Source organism: Chlorocebus sabaeus, chromosome 14 (genome assembly GCF_047675955.1).
Source record: "Chlorocebus sabaeus isolate Y175 chromosome 14, mChlSab1.0.hap1, whole genome shotgun sequence".
In the NCBI taxonomy this organism is placed as follows: Eukaryota; Metazoa; Chordata; class Mammalia; order Primates; family Cercopithecidae; genus Chlorocebus; species Chlorocebus sabaeus.
This window is the reverse complement of record NC_132917.1, coordinates 11,485,552-11,506,061: the sequence shown is the minus strand read 5'-3', so window position 1 is coordinate 11,506,061 and position 20,510 is coordinate 11,485,552. Positions and strand designations below refer to the sequence as shown.

General features: G+C 51.0%; 1 protein-coding gene across 8 annotated transcripts in view; it reads right to left on the bottom strand.

Moving 5' to 3' along the window:
• The window catches only part of GREB1 (growth regulating estrogen receptor binding 1), a 159,035-nt gene that overhangs the window by 40,534 nt on the left and 97,991 nt on the right, over positions 1-20,510 (bottom strand). For 7 of the 8 annotated variants that reach the window (XM_073022788.1, XM_073022791.1, XM_073022789.1 and 4 more), the window contains 9 exons: positions 16,279-16,392; positions 15,654-15,797; positions 12,607-12,792; positions 8,458-8,808; positions 6,181-6,309; positions 5,325-5,453; positions 3,365-3,562; positions 2,476-2,656; positions 532-727 (listed from right to left, as the gene is read on the bottom strand). In XM_073022788.1, coding sequence (XP_072878889.1) covers positions 532-727; positions 2,476-2,656; positions 3,365-3,562; positions 5,325-5,453; positions 6,181-6,309; positions 8,458-8,808; positions 12,607-12,792; positions 15,654-15,797; positions 16,279-16,392 — 1,628 coding nt within the window. The remainder of the gene's footprint in view (positions 1-531; positions 728-2,475; positions 2,657-3,364; positions 3,563-5,324; positions 5,454-6,180; positions 6,310-8,457; positions 8,809-12,606; positions 12,793-15,653; positions 15,798-16,278; positions 16,393-20,510) is intronic. The other variant, XM_038006579.2, reaches the window with a different exon arrangement.

Genomic DNA, 20,510 nt, shown 5'->3' with positions numbered 1-20,510 from the left:
CAATTACCAGAATTGTTTTAGTCTTCTATTTTGATGAGAAAATGCCAGGTGATAAGCTAAAAACTCACCACGTTTTGAGGATATGCGTTTAGTTTGAGGAAGGAGATTCTGCATCTCACTACTCAAGGATGTAGGGATAGGAAAACAGGAACCTTCCTAGGGCTTCTAGAGACACTGAGCATCGCTCTGTATGGAGCCCAAAGTCCCCAACCCCCAAGGGCTCTACCTTCAATATCTCCATTCAATGCCATAGAACAAACATTCCGAATGCCTCAGAAAGCTGCAGTCACCAGAGGAAATGTCACACAAACTGCATTACATCTTCCGAGATGAGGAGGCCAACTGGCATAATGCAGGAAGGTTTCCAAAAAGACCAAGAAGGATTTACACCTAACTCTGGGTTAAACCAAAGATCTGAGGAGCTGGAACCCATTATCCTCAACCACATTGGTCAAGGCTTTTACTAAATGTAATTTCTGCAAACCCAAGTGTCATTGCTACACAAGGGCCCAGCAGCCCCGTGGCACTCACATTGCTGCAGGAGGCGGGCCAGTGGATCTCATTGTAGGGGCTGATGAGGGTATGCTGTGTCTGCAGTGCGTACGGGAAGGAGGTCACGTGAAGTGTCACAATGTTAGGGGCCTCCTTCACCTCCCTGCAGTTGAGCAATCGGTCCACCAATCCCACCGACGGGTCACTTTGAGAATAGAGGTTATGAACAGCGCTACTGAGGGAGGAAAAGACACAATCAGTTGAATTACTATATTGTTTTCTAATTTTGCAAGGGTGAAGCAGTTGAATAAATGTATAACGAACCCCCGACTTTGCCCACAATTGAAGATTATGGCTCTGTCCATGACTAGGAATAGAGAAAAAAATGGCTGGAGTGCAGGTAGCTGTCAGGGACTCTCCCGAGACTCATTACTTAGGAAAAATGTGTCTGGCGGGAGGACGGTAGTCAGAGAGGATTTCTTATAAGACACACACTCCTTCTATCCCGATCAGTGATGTGTCCCCGAGAATGTTCCATGAATCATTCGTTCCTCTTTAGACCCATCTGATTGGGTACTTATCTCCTTACAAAGTCCTTCTGACCTTGAAACGACCCGGAAAAGATAGAAAAGAGTAGATTCTAGAGTCAGTTTAAAAGGCAGCAGGAGAGGATTGGGAAGCATTTTGGACAAGGGGTCTGGGAGACAGGCCCAGCTCTGCACTTCTCTGTGGGACAAAGGCCTTTGCATTCTCTCCTGTAAGTCTAGGGGATTAAAAAAAATCAGTGCTTAACCCTTTGGATGGCAGGAGGCCACTTTGAGAAACCTACTCCCAAAATGAATATTCACAATATAGCTCTTTCTATAATTTCGGAATGTTCCAATCTCCCCCAACCCCATACATGAATTCTGGATTGTAAACCCATTACGAGGTGATCCTTCAGGTCCTGACCAGCCCTAACTAGCTATCTGTGGATCTGTGACAATCAAAGGTTTTCTCCATGACCTGGTCCAGGAGCCCCCTCCTTTCTCATCTACATCAGAGGAAATGTCTGAGCGTACAACTCCTAGGCCAGTCTCACGGAGATGACCAATCCTGCTAAACCACCAGAAATCCTGCCAGATGCTTGGCTTGGCCAATCTGAAATTCATGTTTATGTTCATTTTAACATAGTGAGTAAAATCACCCCTTAAGAAGGGCAGGCATCGGCTGGGTGCGGTGGCTCACACCTGTAATCCCAGCACTTTGGGAGGCCGAGTCAGGTGGATCACGAGGTCAGGAGATCGAGACTATCCTGGCTAACACAGTAAAACTCCGTCTCTATTAGAAATACAAAAACAAAATTAGCCAGGCGTGGTGATAGGCGCCTGTAGTCCCAGCTACTTGGGAGACTGAGGCAGGAGAATGGTGTGAACCCAGGAGGCTGAGCTTGCAGTGAGCCGAGGTCGCGCCACTGCACTCCACCCTGGGCAACAGAGCGAGATTCCATCTCAAAAAAAAAAAAAAAAAAAAGAAGGGCAAGCATCAGTGGTGACCCACGGCACTGGAGCCCACAGAGCCTCTTTCAGGGAAGGGCTAAGCTGAGCTACTCCTGCTAGGACCCTCTGCACCCCACACCAGCATGGCTCCTTGGGGCTGAGTGGACTATGAAAGAACCACATCAGGCATCAGGCTGTGATTCGAGGGCCTTGGCTCTGCCACTAACACCCTCCCACTCCACCCCGCCCTGTGACTCTGGGAGACATGCTTCCCTTCTCCAGCCATTAGATTCCACCATGGTAAATTTCAGAGGTGGCACTAGAGAATCCCTGAGATAACTTACAGTTCAAGATTGTGGAAAACATCCATGGCACCTGCTTACAAACACCAAGCCCAAACATCATCCATCTTTTCAGGATTTGTGCCCTCAGCCCCCAGGAACATCCACATATGTCGTTTCAAGGAAGGAAAAGGTCAACCTGTCACATATCAAGTCATTCTAACCTCACAAGATCCCAGTGCGCATGGTCATGGATGAGGACAAAAAGTGTGTGCGGGTTCTGGAAGGAGTTTTGCAGAAAAGCCTTAAATTTTGTCTGTGCCTCCGCGTCTAGCTTCAGGACATACTGTTCCACCCTCTGCTTCGTCATGTGCTCTTTCTCCAGACCAAGCTCCAGTAAAACCCCTGCAACACAATGGACATACATCAGTAACTCCCAACATGCCCCCTGGTTTCCATTCACTCAACAGACACCTGATGAGTGACTCCTATACAGCAGGTCCTGAGCTAGACCCAGAGATGGGAGAGTAGGGAAAGGGAGGGAAAAAGCTCCCACACAGGTTACAGCTGCGTAACTGTCCTGCCCAGGAGCTGGGGTGCAGGCAAGCCTTGGTTGTATGTACAGCAGCCCTCCCTAGGGGCACCGGCTTCACGAAGCAGCTGATCCCAAGCGTGGTAAGACAGAGGGAACCGAAAGGTCCTGCCGGCAGCAAAATCCCTCTCTCAGTCTGAACGCCACAGGGCTACACATTACGCCACAAAAGAGTAAGTCTTTTCAGTGAAGACACTGGACATCTGTGTACTCTGTGGTTAAATATGATATCCTTGAAAGTACAAGGATATCAGTGATGCTAAATAGCAACACATGGTTAGGTCACTAGCCTGAGTGGGACATGGTGAAAGTTCAAGTTTCGGCTCTACCTTCAGCAGATCCTAAAATCTTGGGCAAGTCACTGTGTCTGAACATAGGTTTCACAATCTATAAAACAAGGGCAACGATCCTTGCCCCATCCACTCTATAGCAAAGAACAGTGTCAACACCCAAACACGGATTTCGGCAGATCAAAGCTTCTCCACACAGGCCACGTGACTTCTCCCCGAAACATCCCATACCTGAATGCCACACGTGGAACAGAGTCTGCTGGTAGGTCACTTCTGAGGGCGGAATGCAAATGAGAAAGTCCACCTTCTCAAAGGATCCCAGGTCCAGATTTTGGGTGCTGGAATCCGCAATGGAACACACATGGGAGAGGAGCTTCTGCGCCACTGCCAGCTGGAAGGGCCGGATGCTGTGTGGCTCCAGATGGTAACCTGGAACCAGAGCCCCAGGATGCCAGGTGAGCCCCAGCGCACATGGCTACTGCCAGGCCCTTGGCCAGAGAATCAGTGACTGGTCCAGGGGAGACAGCCCCATGCACAAAGCGATGAGGGAAAGGGGAATAACTCTCGTTTATCAAGTCCCTGCTCTCAGCTAAGCAGTGGCGGGTGTGGGGGTAGCGATCATTTTATGCACCATCCTTCACTTAATAATAAAAGCAAGAACCAAGCACTTGGGGAGCACAGCGGAGGCAGTGGCCTCTTCTGCTTAGAGGGGACAAGGAGCCCATCCCAGGGGAGGTGACACTGAGACTGGACTTTGGAAGAGGACTGCAAGCTCTCCAGAAAAGAAAACTAACGATGGTCATTTAGGAACTCTGTATGAATAGAAAACATCAGCAACAGACTCGGAGGCAGGAAATGAGCATCGGGAAATCTACCATCTCAGAAACAGCGATGGATGTGCAATTCAAGATGAAATGAGATTGTCATAATTAAAGACTGAATTTTAAATGAGGCAGCAGGTCTACTGTGACTCTAAAAAGATGTCCTGTCTTGTGGATGTGCCCCTGACATTGCTACCTCCAATCTGAGCCTTGGATTCTGCCCCCCAGGCCAGACCCAGGCCTCGCCAGTGCACTCTCATCGTCCGCTGGGCACACATGAGCCCTCTGTCCCCTCAGCACCCACTTAGCACTCTTGTGCCCACTGTCCTCTCTCACAGTGCACACCTGTGCCCACTGGCGCCTCTCACTGCACACAGTTATGCCCACTACTCCGTGTCACTGTGCACATCTGTGCCCTCGCCCCCTCACTGTGCACACCTGTGCCCTTGCCCACTCTCACAGTGCACACCTGCGCCCCACCCCCTCACTGTACACACCTGTGCCCCCGTCCCCTCACTGTGCACACCTGCACCCCAATCCCTCTCACTGTACACACCTGTGCCCCTGCCCCCTCACTGTGCACACCTGTGCCCCCACCCCCTCTCACTGTACACACCTGTGCCCCCGTCCCCCCACTATACACACCTGTGTGCCCACCCCCTCACTGTACACACCTGTGCCCCCATCTCCTCTCACTGTACACACCTGTGCCCCTGTCCCCCCACTATATACACCTGCATCCCCACCCCCCTCACTGTACACACCTGTGCCCACTGCCCACCTCACTATACACACCTGCACCCCCACCCCCTCACTGTACACACCTGTGCCCACTGCCCACCTCACTATACACACCTGCGCCCCCACCCCCTCACTGTACACATCTGTGCCCACTGCCCACCTCACTATACACACCTGCACCCCCACCCCCTCACTGTACACACCTGTGCCCCTGTCCCCCCACTATACACACCTGTGCACCCACCCCCTCACTGTGCACACCTGCACCACTGCCCCTCACTGTGCACACCTGTGCCCCCAACCCCCACTATACACACCTGTGCTCCCACCCCCTCACTGTGCACACCTGCGCCCTCGCCCCCTCACTGTGCACACCTGTGCCCCTGCCCCTCACTGTGCACACCTGTGCCCCTGCCCCTCACTGTGCACACCTGTGCCCCCACCCCCTCACTGTACACACCTGTGCCCCTGTCCCCCCACTATACACACCTGTGCGCCCACCCCCTCACTGTGCACACCTGCACCCCACCCCCGCCCCCTCTCACTGTGCACACCTGCGCCCACTGCCCCTGTCCCTCATCACTACTTTGTACCTCCTCCACCCTGGGAGATTCCTTTTCACCACTCACTTGTGCACACCGGTGTCCCACTGACATCCAGGGATGCTGCTTTAGTGACAGAAGAGGCACTGAGTGAGGAAGAAATATGGCCTTGATTTTCCTGGTGAAATTTGTCCAGCAAAATGTCAATGTCACCCTCTGCCCAAGACAGAATAAACAAATGGGTTTTCCATGTCAGTGAAATTCAGCAAACATCTACAGGGCAGTTAGTGTCAGGTACTGTCCTGAGGCCTGGAGTCGTGAAGGTAAAGAGGACGTGGCCCATCCTGTCAGGGGTCTTAGCCTAGTCAGGATGAAGACACACTGCCAGAGTGAGCTTCCCCCACACAGACACAGCCAGTGCCAGGGCAGAAGGAAGAATAACATGGTAAAGGACAAAGGGGAAGGTCCCAAGCCCATCTGGAAAATGAAGGGCCTGGGAAGCTCTCTAGGGGTACATGAGATGAGTCTTGAGGGGTGGGTAGCTAGGCAAACAAGGGAGAAGGACGCTTACAGCCCAGAGCACAAGGGATGCAGAACTCTCCAGCAAGAGGGAAGACGGGGAAGAGAGGCCACCAATGCTGGAAAGGTGGAGAGAAACAGGTGCAAGGGCCTTGTGTACCGCACAAAGACAGAACCCACAAGGTGCCCTCCACCCCTCAGGAGAGCTCTACAGCCCAAGCAGGAAGAGATGGCCAGCCAGAACCCGCGGCTGTCACTCAAGAAAAGAAAGGGACAGAAATGCAAGTGCACAGAATGACGGGCACTCCGCAGTGGAGGTCAGCCTTAGCCAGTCACCAGCAGGGTGGGGCAGAGATGACCTCCCCCGGCATTGATTTCTGTCCTATTAACGTACGCATATGCACCTGTCTCATGACAAGCCTACCTGGACAGAGGGTGCTAAAGAAGGCCCCCAGCGAGTCTACCTTCCCCGTAACCAGCTCGTAATTGACTTCCTTCTGGTACTCTGCTGGGGTGAGAAGGCTCTCGGAAAGAATCCGGGCTTGGTATTTTCCTGGAAAGCAAACAACTTTCACTGTACCAATCGTATCTTCCCTGCTTACTGGCTGTGCGGCCCAGGACTAGTCCCTTAACCCTTCTAGACTGACATTTCCCATCAGGAACCTGTGGCTAACAGCAGGATCTCCCTCCCAAGCCTACTGTCAGGCGACGCAAGATAACGGTGCCTGGCACATGGCAGAGGCTCAGGGTCTACTACTGAATGTTCTACTCACAGCAAGGTAAATAATTTATTTAAAAACACACACACACACACAGAATGGGTTTAAGATTAAAGAACGCGGCCGAGACGGGTGGATCACGAGGTCAGGAGATCGAGACCATCCTGGCTAACACAGTGAAACTCCGTCTCTACTAAAAAATACAAAAAAATAGCCGGGTGAGGTGGCAGGCGCCTGTAGTCCCAGCTACTCGGGAGGCTGAGGCAGGAGAATGGCGTAAACCTGGGAGGCGGAGCTTGCAGTGAGCTGAGATCCGGCCACTACACTCCAGCCTGGGCGGCAGAGCAAGACTCCATCTCAAAAAAAAAAAAAAAAAAAAAAAAGATTAAAGAACGCTGGTCAGGTACAGTAGCTCACGCCTGTAATCTCAGCAGTGCGGGAGGCCGAGGTGGGTGGATCACCTGAGGTCAGGAGTTTGAGACCAGCCTGGCCAACATGGCGAAAACCCATCTCTACCAACAACACAAAAATTAGCTGGCCCATCTCTACCAAAAATACAAAAATTAGCTGGGCATGGTGGTGCATGTCTGTAGTCCCAGCTACTCAGGAGGCTGAGGCAAAAGAATTACTTGAACTCGGGAGACAGAGGTTGCAGTGAGCCGAGATCGCGTCACTGCATTCCAGCCTGGGCAACAAAGCAAGACTCCGTCTCAAAAAAAAAGAAAGAAAGAAAGAAAGAAAAAAATGCTAAAAGACAACTCAGACACTGTACTTAAAAAGTACATTAAACGCCAGGCACAGTGGCTCACGCCTGTAATCCCAGCACTTTGGGAGAATGAGGTGGATGGATTGCTTGAGCCCAAGAGTTTGAGACCAGCCTGGGCAACATGGCAAAACCCTGTCTTTACAAAAGTACAAAACTGAGCCGGGTGTGGTGGTGCACACCTGCAGTAGTCCCAGCTACTCCGGATGGAGGCTGAGGCGACAGAATCACTTGAGCCCAGGAGCTCGATTCTGCAATAACCCAAGATCTCGCCACTGCACTTCAGCCCAGGTGACAGAGCAAGACCCTGTCTCAAAAAAAAAAAGTGTATTAAATTCTGCACTCTTAAAGTAAATTTTACAAGGTACAAAAAATTCTGGCCGAAAATGCACACTTGTGAAGACTTAAGCAGGCCAAGAAAGCTCACGTGTTTGGTGTCTGCCTTCCCCACCCAAAAGAACACTCTGGGCAGGTAGATACTGCTCTGCTCCCTGTGGGCCCCCAGCCCCTAGAACAGTGGCTGTACATATGGGGCCTCAATGGGTGTTTTTAAAATTAAATCAATTGGCCGGGCACAGTGGCTCACACCTGTAATCCCAGCACTTTGGGAGGCCTAGGCAGGTGGATCACTCGAGCTCAGGAGTTCAAGTCCAGCCTGGGCAATATGGTGAAACCCTATCTCTACCAAAAAATACAGATTAGCTGGGCGTGGTCCCAGCTACTTGGGAGGCTGAGGTGAGAGAATCTCTTGAATCCAGGAGACAGAGATTGCAATGAGCCAAGCTCAGGCCACTGCACTCCAGCCTGGGCAACAGAGTGAGACCTTGTCTCAAAAAATTAAATTAATTGGCTCCTAAACACAGACAACACAACAAGGTCATTGTTTTTTTATCTCCAATAGATGGGTGAAGAAACAGGGCCAGAGGTCCTGGTGTGAGTGACCACCCACGTGGTGGAGCCAGGTTTTCAACAGGGTCCTTCCACACTCCCAAGCTGACCCCAGGGCTAACCTCACCAGCCACTCAGAGCAGGGATGAGACTGTAACTAAGTCATTAGTCAAGGCTGCCTTCTGAAGCCAGCTACTGAGCACAAACCGCAGGTGCTAACTGCTTCTGCAAACCCGGGCCACCCTAGACAGAAAGGGAGAGAACCACCAAAAGAGGGGACCAGGAACGCAGTTCAGGGGGCTTCCCCGCAGCCGCGCGGCCCAGCGCTCACCAGTGACGGCGATGCAGGAGTCGATGGCTGCGCTGCGGCAGGCGCAGATGATGACCACGTAGTTGGTCTTGGCGAGCTTGCCCTCGACCAGCAGCCGGAACATCTCGGAGAGGCCCTCGGCCAGGGAGTAGGCACACTCGATGACGTGCACGCTGTCGTTGCAGGAGCTGGCGGCCAGGCTGGCCAGCCAGGGCAGCTGCGCGGAGGTCACGGGTGCCGCGGGGCTGGGCGCGGGTGGGAAGGGCTGCGGCGGCGCCTGCTGGTACTGCCGGATCTCGGTCAGGTGCGACTCGCGCCAAGAGCGCAGGAAGATCTGCTCCAGGTCCTCCATCAAGGGCACCTGGTCCGCGGCTGCAACACAATGCCAGAGGGCCTGCCACAAATGCCAGCGACATCCGGGGACGCGCAGGTGCAGTGATGTGGAAGTACCCATTTAAGTTATTGCTGTGAAATCGTATCACAGACGGCTGGAGCACGAGGGGAGGGCATAAAATCCGCCACAATCTCACCACTGCCCTAACAGAGTCACGCTATTTATGTGTATTTCTTAGTCTTTTTTTTTCCATATGCAAGTTTTTTTTAAATTATAAGATGATTTGTACATTTATTTTTATTTTTAAGATTAAGCATTCTCTTTGACAATCCAGAAACATAGTCCTTGCTCACTCTTCGGCCACACACACCCAGAACAGTTAAAAGTGATTCCTTAATTTTCAATGACAAAGTAGGATAAAGGAATATGTTCTCAAGCTGCAGTTCAATTTTTCTGTCCTCTTTTCAAAAGCAAAAATCTTACTTTGCTACCAAGCCACTCACCAACTATAAGGAAAGACAATTTTTCAAAAAGCCAAAAAAACCCAGTAAAAAGAATAAGTACCAACCCAAAATTATCACCCAAAACACTGCTGTTGCAAAAAAAAAAAAAAAAAAGAAAGAAAGAAAGAGTAGGAAGCCAAATTCCCATAGCTTGTTAGAGAAGGTCTTTAAAAAGAATTCAGAAAGTTAGGACTGGAAGTACAGTGGTATAGACAGGTTACACTGTCCCTTTGTGCATATACAGTGGTAAATGTGTAGAACATTCAGCCTGGGAATACAGGCTTTCTCGTACTCCAGGACAGGGAATAAAAACATGTGTTGCCGGAATTAATATTAAAATTGTCCTTACAAGTACCTGTAATGATTGTCCGTATAAACTTTGGGTCTTGCATTTTTTCCGTAACCGTGACCCTATCATCAGTTTCAGTGCCATTTTCAGCCATCGTAAAGAGTGCTATTAGCGCGTCCGTAATGTTTCATCATATGTAAGCACCACCGTTTACTCAGCAAAGGCTCTATTGTGGATTCTCTTATTTCTTCCAAATATTTACCTTTATAAATACCTCTGCAATGCACATCTTGACGTATAGAACATTACTTCCTTTGCCTAAAGTCTCAAAGGTGGATGTACAGAACCAGCTAATACATATCATCAGCTGGCTTCCAAACGGCCTGAATGCATGTGTTTACCGCGCGAACGGTGCATTTGACAAACACTGGTTCCACTGCACCTAAGCACCACTGGGTACCATCATTTGGGTTATTAATTCAGAAAAAGATGACTTGATTTGTGATTCGCATGTCTTTGATGATGAGTGAGATTGAATACTTTTCAATATTTGTTTCCTTCTGGTATTTTTTCTTTTATGAATTGTCTGGTTTATACGTCCAGATTTCACACTTGATGAGCTGGAGGAAAGCGCACCAGGCTTCCATTTAGAAGGTGGTTCCAGTCCAGCTCTACCCAGCACCAGCTGTGCGGCCCTGAGCTATCTCATACGGTTTTCTGATGCATCACATGCGGTTCATGCCACCTGCTCTGTGGGCCGTGCCAGAATGATTAAATTGGCTTATATCTCCATCTTTGATTGGATACATTTAATCAGAATTCACTACTTCAATTAGCTCATTAAATTAGAATTTAATTAGATTAGCTGTTATCTCTCTCTTTTTAAAAACTTTCCTTTGAGTCCACATCTTCTTCCAGAACTAAACCCTACCCAGAGCTGTCTACACACGCCATACTGTCTCCTCACCTCCAATCTCTCTAATCCACTCCAATGTGACTTATCCCCAATCTTTGCATACATCATCATCAAGGTTGCCAATCACTTCCCATGGCCAAACCCAATGGTCCGAGTCCAGTCTTCCCTCTGCTCAACTCCCAGCCATGCTGGCACAGTTGATCAGCCCCTCTCCTTGGGAATGCTTTTTTTCACTGCTTCTTACCAACATTCGCCTATTCCCTCAATGGAGGTTGGCAGACTGTCGACTTGAGCTGCAGATGCTGTGGGGCATCGGGAAAAGGACTCACTGACCATGTCTGGCCTCATGGAGCTTACACCCTAACTGGGGGAGACACACTTAAAGGGAACAATCACAGACCCTAATTCCTGGTGCCCTAAAGATAAAGGGCATAGGATAGGGGCCTGGAGGGTGGGATCTGTCTTACACACAGTAACAAGAAGGCCTTCCTGAGGAGATGATGGGTGACCTGAAACCTGAAGGACATGAGGGAGCAAGCCACACAAATGTCTTTGGCAAGAGCATGTCACAGGGAAGGAACAGCAAGTGTGGGATGCCTTGGTGGGACCAAGATTGCTGAGGGGTACAGCAGGCTGGGACAGAGCAAGCAGGTGGGACCAGGAGGCAGGCCGGGCCCCGGGGAAGGGGTGGAGTGAGCGACCGATGGGAAGCCACGGCAGGGCTCTGAGCAGGGAAGAGATGCAATCGGATTCCCGGTTCTCAGGGATGTGGGGAACAGGGCAAGAATAGTGCCCCGGTGAGGGGACAGCCACAGGGAGGGTGAGCCAGGCTGGATTCAGGATGAAGCCGTGCTTACTGACGGACTGGTGGGGACTATGAGAAAGAGGGCAATGCTGGGTTTCCCAGATTCTCCACTGTCTTTTCCTTCCTTCCCACCCGTTCTATCTCAGTCACCTCTTCTGGATCTCTGAAGATTGGAGGTCCCCAGGCTCAAACCTTGGCACTTTCCTCTCCCCGTAGCCACCCGCAGCTGGTCTCATGGCTTTAATATACATCATCTGTAAGCCAATGTGTCTTAAATGTATACCTAGAGCTTCAACCTCTCCTGGGGCTCAAGGCCTGCCCATGCAAATGAACACAGGTGACTTGGCTGTCTCGTGGGCGTCTTGTACAAACTCACGCCAAGACAGAACTCAAATTCATTGCTACCATTCACCTGGCTGCTCAGGCTGAAACCCAGGCCCCACCTGCTCCCACCCCCTTCAAAGGGATTTCCAGCCCGACTTACCTTCAGAATAGCTCCTCCAGCTCACTGCTGCGCCCTCAGTGGCCCAAGCCACTCTGTGCCTTTAATAGGCAACAACTGACTCTTTCTCCATTTCCGCCACTGCGTCTGCACCATCTGACTCCACACAGCAGCCAAGGTGGCGTTTTTAAAGTGAAAATCAGATCACCTCCATCCCCTGCCTAAAAACACTCCGGTGGCTTCTCCATGTGTCTACCATAGCATCACACTCTTGACCGGAGCCTGCCCCCTGTGGCCACACCTCTCCCTCACACCCTCTCTCTGCTGCGGCTACACCGGCCTCTCCAGAGACCTGGGACGCTCACTGCTCCCCACCTCACGGTCTCACCTGGCCTCCCTCTCTCCTCAGGGCCCCAGCTGTCCTCATTCCTCAGATCATCACAAGGCTGACTCCTTCTCAGGGTCCAGGTCTCTACTCACAGAGGCCTTTCTTCATGCCCCTAAACTGGCCCCACACAGACACACACTAATGCATGCGCCCACCTTTACCTGCGTTTTCCACTGGTTTACTGCTTCTCTCTCCCACTAGGCTAGAATCGCCTCAAGGGCAGGGTCTTTGTTCAATTCCCTGCTGTATCCCTGTGCCTAGAATGGCAGATAAATACTTTTGGAAATGTCTCCATTAACTTCAACCTACTTTTGGCCCCTCAGTGTGGGTACGCCCACAGTGACCTCATGACGTCCTCCCAGTGGAGCCATAAGCTCTCCCCATGTATGTCAATTCCAGCAGCCCAAGTCAGCCCCCACAAGGGCCGAGGCCAGGTCTGTGCTTGGGCTGTGGCCCCTCCCTGCCACCCGGCCAATAGGTGGAGGTGACTCACCCAGCTGGACCAGGTAGTATACAGTCAGCAGGAGCTGCATCTCCTCAGAAATGGGCTGGATGGCAGAGGCGCCGTACTGCTCGTATGCCCGCGAGACAGACTGGGAATTCTGGTAGCACGTGTACAGGAGGGGGCTGACCACGACGTCATTCAAGTTCCCACACAGGTAAGGGAAGTTCCCGTGGCCTGCAGAGGAACAGCAGCGACTTGGCACCCGGTCTTGTGCACAACTTATGGCCCCACACATGTGGGTTCTCTGGGGCTGAGGGAGCTGAAGGAGACAAGTGAACTGCGCCAGGTCCCTCGAGTGCCCTGTCCTGGGAAGCCTTGCTCATTGAGTGCACCTGCTCACCCTTCTGGAGCCTACGATGAGAGGAGTCACCTTTCCTAACCAATGGGGCTGTGTCACTTACTGGTTCATTTCGTCCAATCCTCTTATTTTTTACAAGTGAGGGAGCTGAAGGGAGGGACTTGCCCAGAGCCAAGCAGCCACCACCTGTCACTCCTCCAGCACCACCAACGGGACACCTTGTGGGCAGAGCACCTTCCAGAGCTTCACTGGGTGCTGCCTGCCAGGCCTTGCCTCCCTGACTCCAAGCAGGGAGGACTGTGCCCTGCATCCCCCCTCCCAGGGCTGTCCGGCAAGGTGAGTTGGGATAATACATCACCACAGAGACCAGAAGACTGAGTCATTCTTTTTTTTTTTTTTGAGACAGTCTCTTGCTCTGTCCCCTGGCTGGAGTGCAGTGGCACGATCTCAGCTGACTCCAACCTCCGCCTCCGGAGGTCAAGCGATCCTCCCACCTCAACCTGCCAAGTAGCTGGGATTATAGGTGTGCATCACCACACCCGGCCAATTTTTGTATTTTCGGTGGAGACAAGGTTTCACCATGTTGCCCAGGCTGGTCTTGAACTTCTGACCTAAAGTGATCCACCCACCTTGGCCTCTCAAAGTTCTGGGATTACAGGCATGAGCCACCATGCCCAGCCCATTAGAAGATTCATTCTGAAGATAGCCCTCAGAGGTGGAATCGCCCAGGCCAGGTTCAGATCTCTTTCCACTATTATTTAGCTACATGACGTCAAGCAAGAAGCTGAACTGCCCTAAACCTCAGTCTCTGCATTTGTGAAATCAGATGAAGCTATCAAATCCTCTCAGGGCTGCTGAGTTCTCAAAGGCAGCACCTGTGTGTGTGTGTGTGTGTGTGTGTGTATGGTTGTGTGTGTGTATGGTTGTGTGTGTGTGTGTATGGTTGTGTGTGTGTGTGGTGTCTTGCACTCCGGGTACTCCATTCAGTCACCAAAAATATATTTTCTGACTTCGGCTGTGTGCTATATGCAGACGTCCTGCCAGGCTTGGGGAGTAAAGCTGGTGCCTGGGGCACAGGTCGTGTTCTCAAAGACATTGCTTCTCAAGGGCTTGCCAAACACCTGCTGGCCCACCCAGAGCTTCTGATGCAGAACTGGGGCCTGATTCTGATTCCAGGATGGGTCCGTGAATTCGCGCCTCTCATAAGCTCTGGGGCAATGCAGGTTCTGCTGGACCGGGGGCCACCATTTGGGTAGCACCGCTTACAAACATTGCGGTTGGCAAGAGGCAAGGTAAAGAGTTACTATAAAAGCAAGCACGTAAAAGAGGGACAGAGAAGTGACAAGGGGGGCAGAGGAGAGGGAATCTAAGACAACTTCATGGAGAAGGCACAGGGCTGAGTCGTAAGGCCTCAGGAGGGCTTGGACATGTGGCTGTGGGGAACAGGAGTCAGAGACAAGGGCTTTACAGTGAGGGCTGCAGTGGAAACAGAGGCAGTGGAGGGAACAGAGCACACCTGAGAACCAAGAGGACAGTCTCTATTCTGAGATTGTTCATGTGAGACGTAGACTGGCTGGGCTTTCTTTTCTGAGGCTCCTGGCTCAAAGCAGAGGCAGGTGAAGCCCTGCCTACACCTCCAAGCCTTGCACCCTGTCTTAGCTCTGTTTCCTGAGCACTGTGTTCTTGAGACCTACCACAGACACATCATGGCCACATAAAAAAATGCAGGCAACATGACTGAAAGAATGTTGGCCTTCATTTGAGGTAGACAGTGGGGCCCAGTGGAACTGCCTCGGTCATTGGTCTTATGTCACACTAAGGTCGAAACTCAGAGTTGCATGCTACTTCCTGAATACCCTGTCCAGCGTTTGTTTTTTAGGAAAAAGACATGCTCTTTCTTATTTCTTAATTATCAGGGTGCTTCTCCCACTTTCCTACAATCCTCCCTCCTCTATCTACAAGCATGATACCAAATGCAATAATAACGTATTTAAGAGGGGCCTGCGTGCACAGTGTGTGTGTGTGGTGTGTGTGTGCCGTGCCTACGTGTGTATGTGTGTGTGTGTTGCCATGTGCCAGCCATTCTGGTGCCTGCGATCACCAGCCAAGCCCTGCTGAATCCCCCCAGGGTTTCCCTTTGCAACATCTCCAGCTTCGTCAAAGGGATTTCTGCAGTTGAGCCAAAAGTCTACCCCCACGTAGCATACGTTAGCCCACTGCACAAAACGGATCAGATCTAATTTTGTTTGATGCTTCTACAGTGGTGACCATGGCTATCTTTGCCCAACCAAAGTAGATTCCATAGTCAAAAAATACTAGTGGCGTGGGTGACAACAGGCGACAACCCACCAGAGCAGGGCTCCTGCAGCCAGGGAGTCATTTGTTTTTTCCTAATCCTCAGCACTCAGCACCGGGCCTGGGATCATGGTGGATGCTCGGTGAAGCTGAGCAGATGAAGGAAAGAACGAGGAACAGGCAATTCCCTTCATGGCAGGGAATCATTTCACCTGGACCCACTGTGGAAAGCTGTGACAAGCTCCATCACTCTTGGCATCTGATCAGGGGCTGAGCTAGTGACTGGCTCTGCCTTGTTCTTTCCTTGCCCTGGAAAGCACTTTAGGTTTGTCTCGGGAGGATACCCTTGGAGTCAGATCGGGATGAGGTCTCGCTTTTGCCTGTTCTCGTGCCTTCCTTCAGGTTCTTCCATTCCCACGACTCGGTGCACTGCTGTACTTGCCTTTAAATATCACTGGCTTGGCCTTGCATATTTTCAGCAAGTTGTCAGGAACAGACACTGGTTCTCCAGAGGCCACCACTGGGAAGGTGACTGAAGCTGGTCCCACCAAGCCAACCTGGGGCACGCAGGACACGCCTGTGCTCTCTAGGAACACCCAAGAACATTAGTAAAAACATCAGACAAGGCATCCACTTCTCACACACCTGGCATCAGGCCAGGCAGCAATGCTGCTACCTCCTGATCCATGTCCCTGATTACAGGAGCACCAAAGTCTTAGAGTCACAGATTCCTAAGGTCAAGGGCACCTTTAAATTCCTTCCGTCCATCCTTGCCCCAATGGTTCGCTCTCCTCTTTGATATCCCTGCCAAGTCATAAACAGCCCCTTTTAAAATTTCCCAAGGATCAGAGAACTCACTATCATACAGGGATCCTAGACCTTGCAAAGCAATTCTAACATGTGAGAAAGAAGTCTTTTGTTACACCAAACTCTGCCTCCTTAGAACTCCCTCAGCAGTACACATGCACATTCACACACACGCACACACACACATACACACACAACTGGCAGCAGCACTACCACCAGTACCCAAGTCTGGAATTCTGGGCAAGGCTGCCATCACTTACCATACTTAGCTCTGTTCCCACCACCTTGGGGGTAGCCACCGTCTGGAGCTGATGGAGATTCTGGAGACCATCCTTTGTGGCGTTTTTTGGGGGGCCCGGAGTTTGACAAGATACCTAGACAATATTCAGAGTGTGGATTAGGCTATCATCAGGAAAGGGTTCCAATAAAACTTTCCCTTGGTTTGGAGAACAATGATCTGTTTTGTTTTGTTTTTTGTTTTTCTAATCACAGTTTCACACGGGTTTTAAGGAGCTAGTGAAATATCTAGGCATAAGGAAATGTCAGTTTTTGTAAATGTTTCATTCCAAAGTTGTGTGTGTGTCTAAACGATCTCTCTCTGAACCCGAGCTCCTTCATCTTTAAAATGGGACACTAAACCCTACTCTGAAAGGTGGTTTGATCAGGACTAAAGAGAATGTATGTAGAGTGCTTTGTGCAATGAATTGCAGGGAGCCTGGGCCCAATAAGGTAGCCAGAATTACCCACGTCATCATCATCTTCACCACCATCATTATTGTTATGGACATATTCCAATCTGAAGGGCTGGAAGAGAGAAATACGTTTCTGCAGATGGGGGCAGCAGTATCTGATCCACCACCACAGCTACACCGCTTGGGGGCAGTACTGATCCGCCTGTGCTCCCCTCCCTGCCCCAGCCGGGAAAGCTAATTTCAGACTCAACAAAATCAAGTACAGAGGCTGACACCCACTGCAATGAGTCATCCCTGCCCACTCTAGACAACAGCATGCTCATGACTCAAGCTAACTTCGTGAATGTTTCAAAATATCAAGAACTGGTTTCCATAGTTTCTTGACTAACCAGACACAAAATTTCCCCTACATGTAGAGATTCACATCTCAACCTCAACTGTACATTAAACTCAACTGGAAAACTTTTAAAACTCTGTCTGGATGCAATCCTATCCCAGTTAAACCAGAAGCCCAGCACGGGAGCAGGACTCAGGCATCCCAATATCTCAGCGCTTCTTCTTGATTAGAATGCACAGCCCGGTGGAGAAACACCAATCAGAGCAATGGTTCTCCAGGTGTCACCCAAGGCACTGCACAGAACCCACATGGGCCTTTTAAACCTGTGCCTACTAAACCTGTGTGTCCCTGGGCCCCACCTTGACCTCCAGAATCACATCTCTGGAAATGACAGTAAGAAAACACCATCCTTTGTAAGCCAGCCTGGTGATTTTTTTTTTTTTTTTTTTTTTTTTTTTTTTTTTTTTTTTTTTTTGAGACGGAGTCTTACTCTTGTTGCCCAGGTTGGAATATAGTAGTGCAATCTTGGCTCACTGCAACTTCTGCTTCCTGAGTTCAAGCGATTCTCCTGCCTCAGTCTCCCAAGTAGCTGGGATTACAGGCGCGCACCACCACACCCGGCCAATTTTTGTCTTTTTAGTAGAGACAGGGTTTCACCATGTTGGTCAGGCTGGTCTCGAACTCCTGACCTCAGGTGATCTGCCCGCTCAGCCTCCCAAAGTGCTGGGATTATAGCTGTGAGCCACCACACCCGGCCAGCCTGGTAATTCTTAAGCACACTTAAGTGAGAATCATTGCTTTAGAGTCTCTCAAGGGTAATCAAAAAAATATTATCACCTCATTAGACTGACTAAAAGTAAATAAAAAGTTAAAAGCATAAAGTACTTTGTTTACAAAGAACTTTCAAAAACGTGGGCTCCTTTGGCCCTCCCAACAACCACTGACGCAGCTGCTGTTTTCTCCTGTTTGCAGGAATGAGGTCTTTGACTCTGCAAACATCTGTCCCCAGTTGCAATGGGAGACCCCCCACAGAGGCTAAGCAGCCAGCTGCTCTAAAAGCTCTACTGAACGACCAAAGGGGACAGGGCTTGGAAGTGGATCTCAGTAAGGATGGAAGAGACACAGATGTGTTCTCACTTTTGGACGATAACCCTATAAATAGCTCTAAGTAGACCCTAAGCCCATGAGCTCTTTCCAAATGATGTCACCAGGAGCTGCTCCCATGGTACCAATGTGGATCAATTATTTCTCAAAATGTCTCTTGGGGAGGTATTATTTGGCATTTTTGGGAGATGATTCATTATGTAGCCTGCTTGGTGCAGGACATTCTGCATGCAGCCCGCTCTGTCCCAGCATCAAATGCCAGTAAGACCCTGTGCCTGGGACAACAAATCCATCCTTTACCAGAACATTTCCTACCCCCGCCCCCCAGGGGGCAGCACTTCTCCATTGGGAACCAGTGAGTGACAGGACTCAAGGCTTCAGTCAACTCCTTGTGGTATTAGATGCAGTTTCTTAAAAATTGATTTTGAGCTTTCGCCCCAGAGCAGAGGAGAAGGCCCAGGAACTCCAACACTTCAGCTGTGCTCAACACAACTCAGCCAGCGTCATGCCCTCTGGCTGGGCTCCCCAGCAGCTGGTACCAGGGGCTCCAAGATGCACGTTACGATGGTGCTGCCCTTGGGAACTGCACAGCACCGAGGCCCTGATGGCCACATGTGGCTGCGGGACTAAGCCTGGGACGGCTGGGAGCCCCGTGCACTCACAGGGAGCCCTCCTGCATGGAGCAGGTGCCCCCTGAACTAAGCTCACAAAGGCGATTTAATGGGTGAGCGGAGAGAGCAGCCCAGAGCCGGGATGCAGGCACAGAGCATGGAGACAGGAGGATGGGGTCACAGGGGTGAGGGAGCTCAATTGCCCAGGGCAGCCAAAATAGCAGGGAATGAGGTTCAGCAGGTGGGCTGGGGCCAGATTCTGGAAAGGTTTGAGTGCTCCCCTAGGCAATTTGGAGGAGCTCCATCTCCCACACCCCTCTATCGAGCATAGCAAGGAAAATGCAGTCAGTCCCACACAGAAGGCTTCCCAGGGCCACCTTCACAGGGTCCCAGGCTGAGGGAGGCCCTTATCTCCCTGCTGTTCAGGGTGGAGGCTGGGAGGTCCACAGACAGCCCAGAAGGGAGGCTGTAGCAGCGTGGCATCCCCAGTATCCTCATCCCCAGGTGTCCAGCTCTGCAGCCACAGGGCTGCCCCCAAATGCAGCACTTCGCAGAGAAGCAGCAGTCCCTGGATGAAAGCAGGAGGCTGCCTGGGACTCGCTACTGCCTGGGACTTGGCTGCTGTGGATTTCAGACTCCAGGATGGAGGCGCTGGTTGGGAACGGGAGGCCTCAGATTCTGTTCAGAAACTACATTCGCCCCTTCGGTCAAGAGTTAGACAATTCACAAGATTTTCACCAGGGAGGTCCTCCACCAACACAGTGGAGTGGGAGCTTAGAGGCCTGCCCCTGCCTCTCTGGACCTCTGTCTCCTCCTCTGTAAAACAGTGTTGGCCTAGATGGTTTCTAAGGGTTCCTCCAGTTTGATGTCTTAGATCTTCGAATCCAATTTAGCTGAGTGCATGATGGAGGAAAGAAAGATGAGAATAGCTTATGAAGTGGCTCCAGATGAGCATGGTGGGGAGAGCACTGGACTGGGAGTCCTCAAGCAGGTCCCCAGGTTGCTCCACCTGTTGACAGCTTCCTCAAACCCTCCTCTGGCAGGAGGTCTGCTCGGCCCCTTCACTCACCTCTCTCACCCATATCCTCACCTCCTCATCCCTCTTTGCTTCCTTTCTCCCTTTCTGTCTCTACATGATGCTTCCCCAACTTCTAAGTTGCAGTTCAGTTATCACCTCCTCCAAGAAGCCTTCCCTGAAAAGACTAGCCTCAGCAATGACGCTGATTTGGATGAGAACAGCCAGAACCAATTAGTGAGCTGCCAGATGTGCTCTGACCTTTCATACAGCACCTCATCCCTCTGAACAACCCTTGGAGCAGAATTCTTATCTCCAGGTGAAGAAACATGTATTGAGACTTGGCCAAGGTACCCTAACGAGAGATAGCAGTAGGTTTTGAATTCATATTCATCTGATTTGGAAGCCCATGTTCTTTCCCAACAACACATTGCCCACTATTGCTCCAAAATTCTACCATCCTGCAGCTCTGCAGCCCACAGGACAGGTCACTCGCCATCACCACAGCTGTCTCACTGCTCCTTGGCACACACGACAACTCCCAAGTGTCACTCACACAGCACCAGTGCCTGGACCCAGACCCATGGACTCAGGAGGCACCCATGGTCCTGGCCTGACTCTCATGGAAGCCACACCAGACTCCAGGAGGCTCAGCGGCCCCAGCCCAGCAGTTCCCATGATCCCTCTGGCCTTGGCCCAGAGAAGAGCAGGATCCCCAGGACAGCCAGGACAG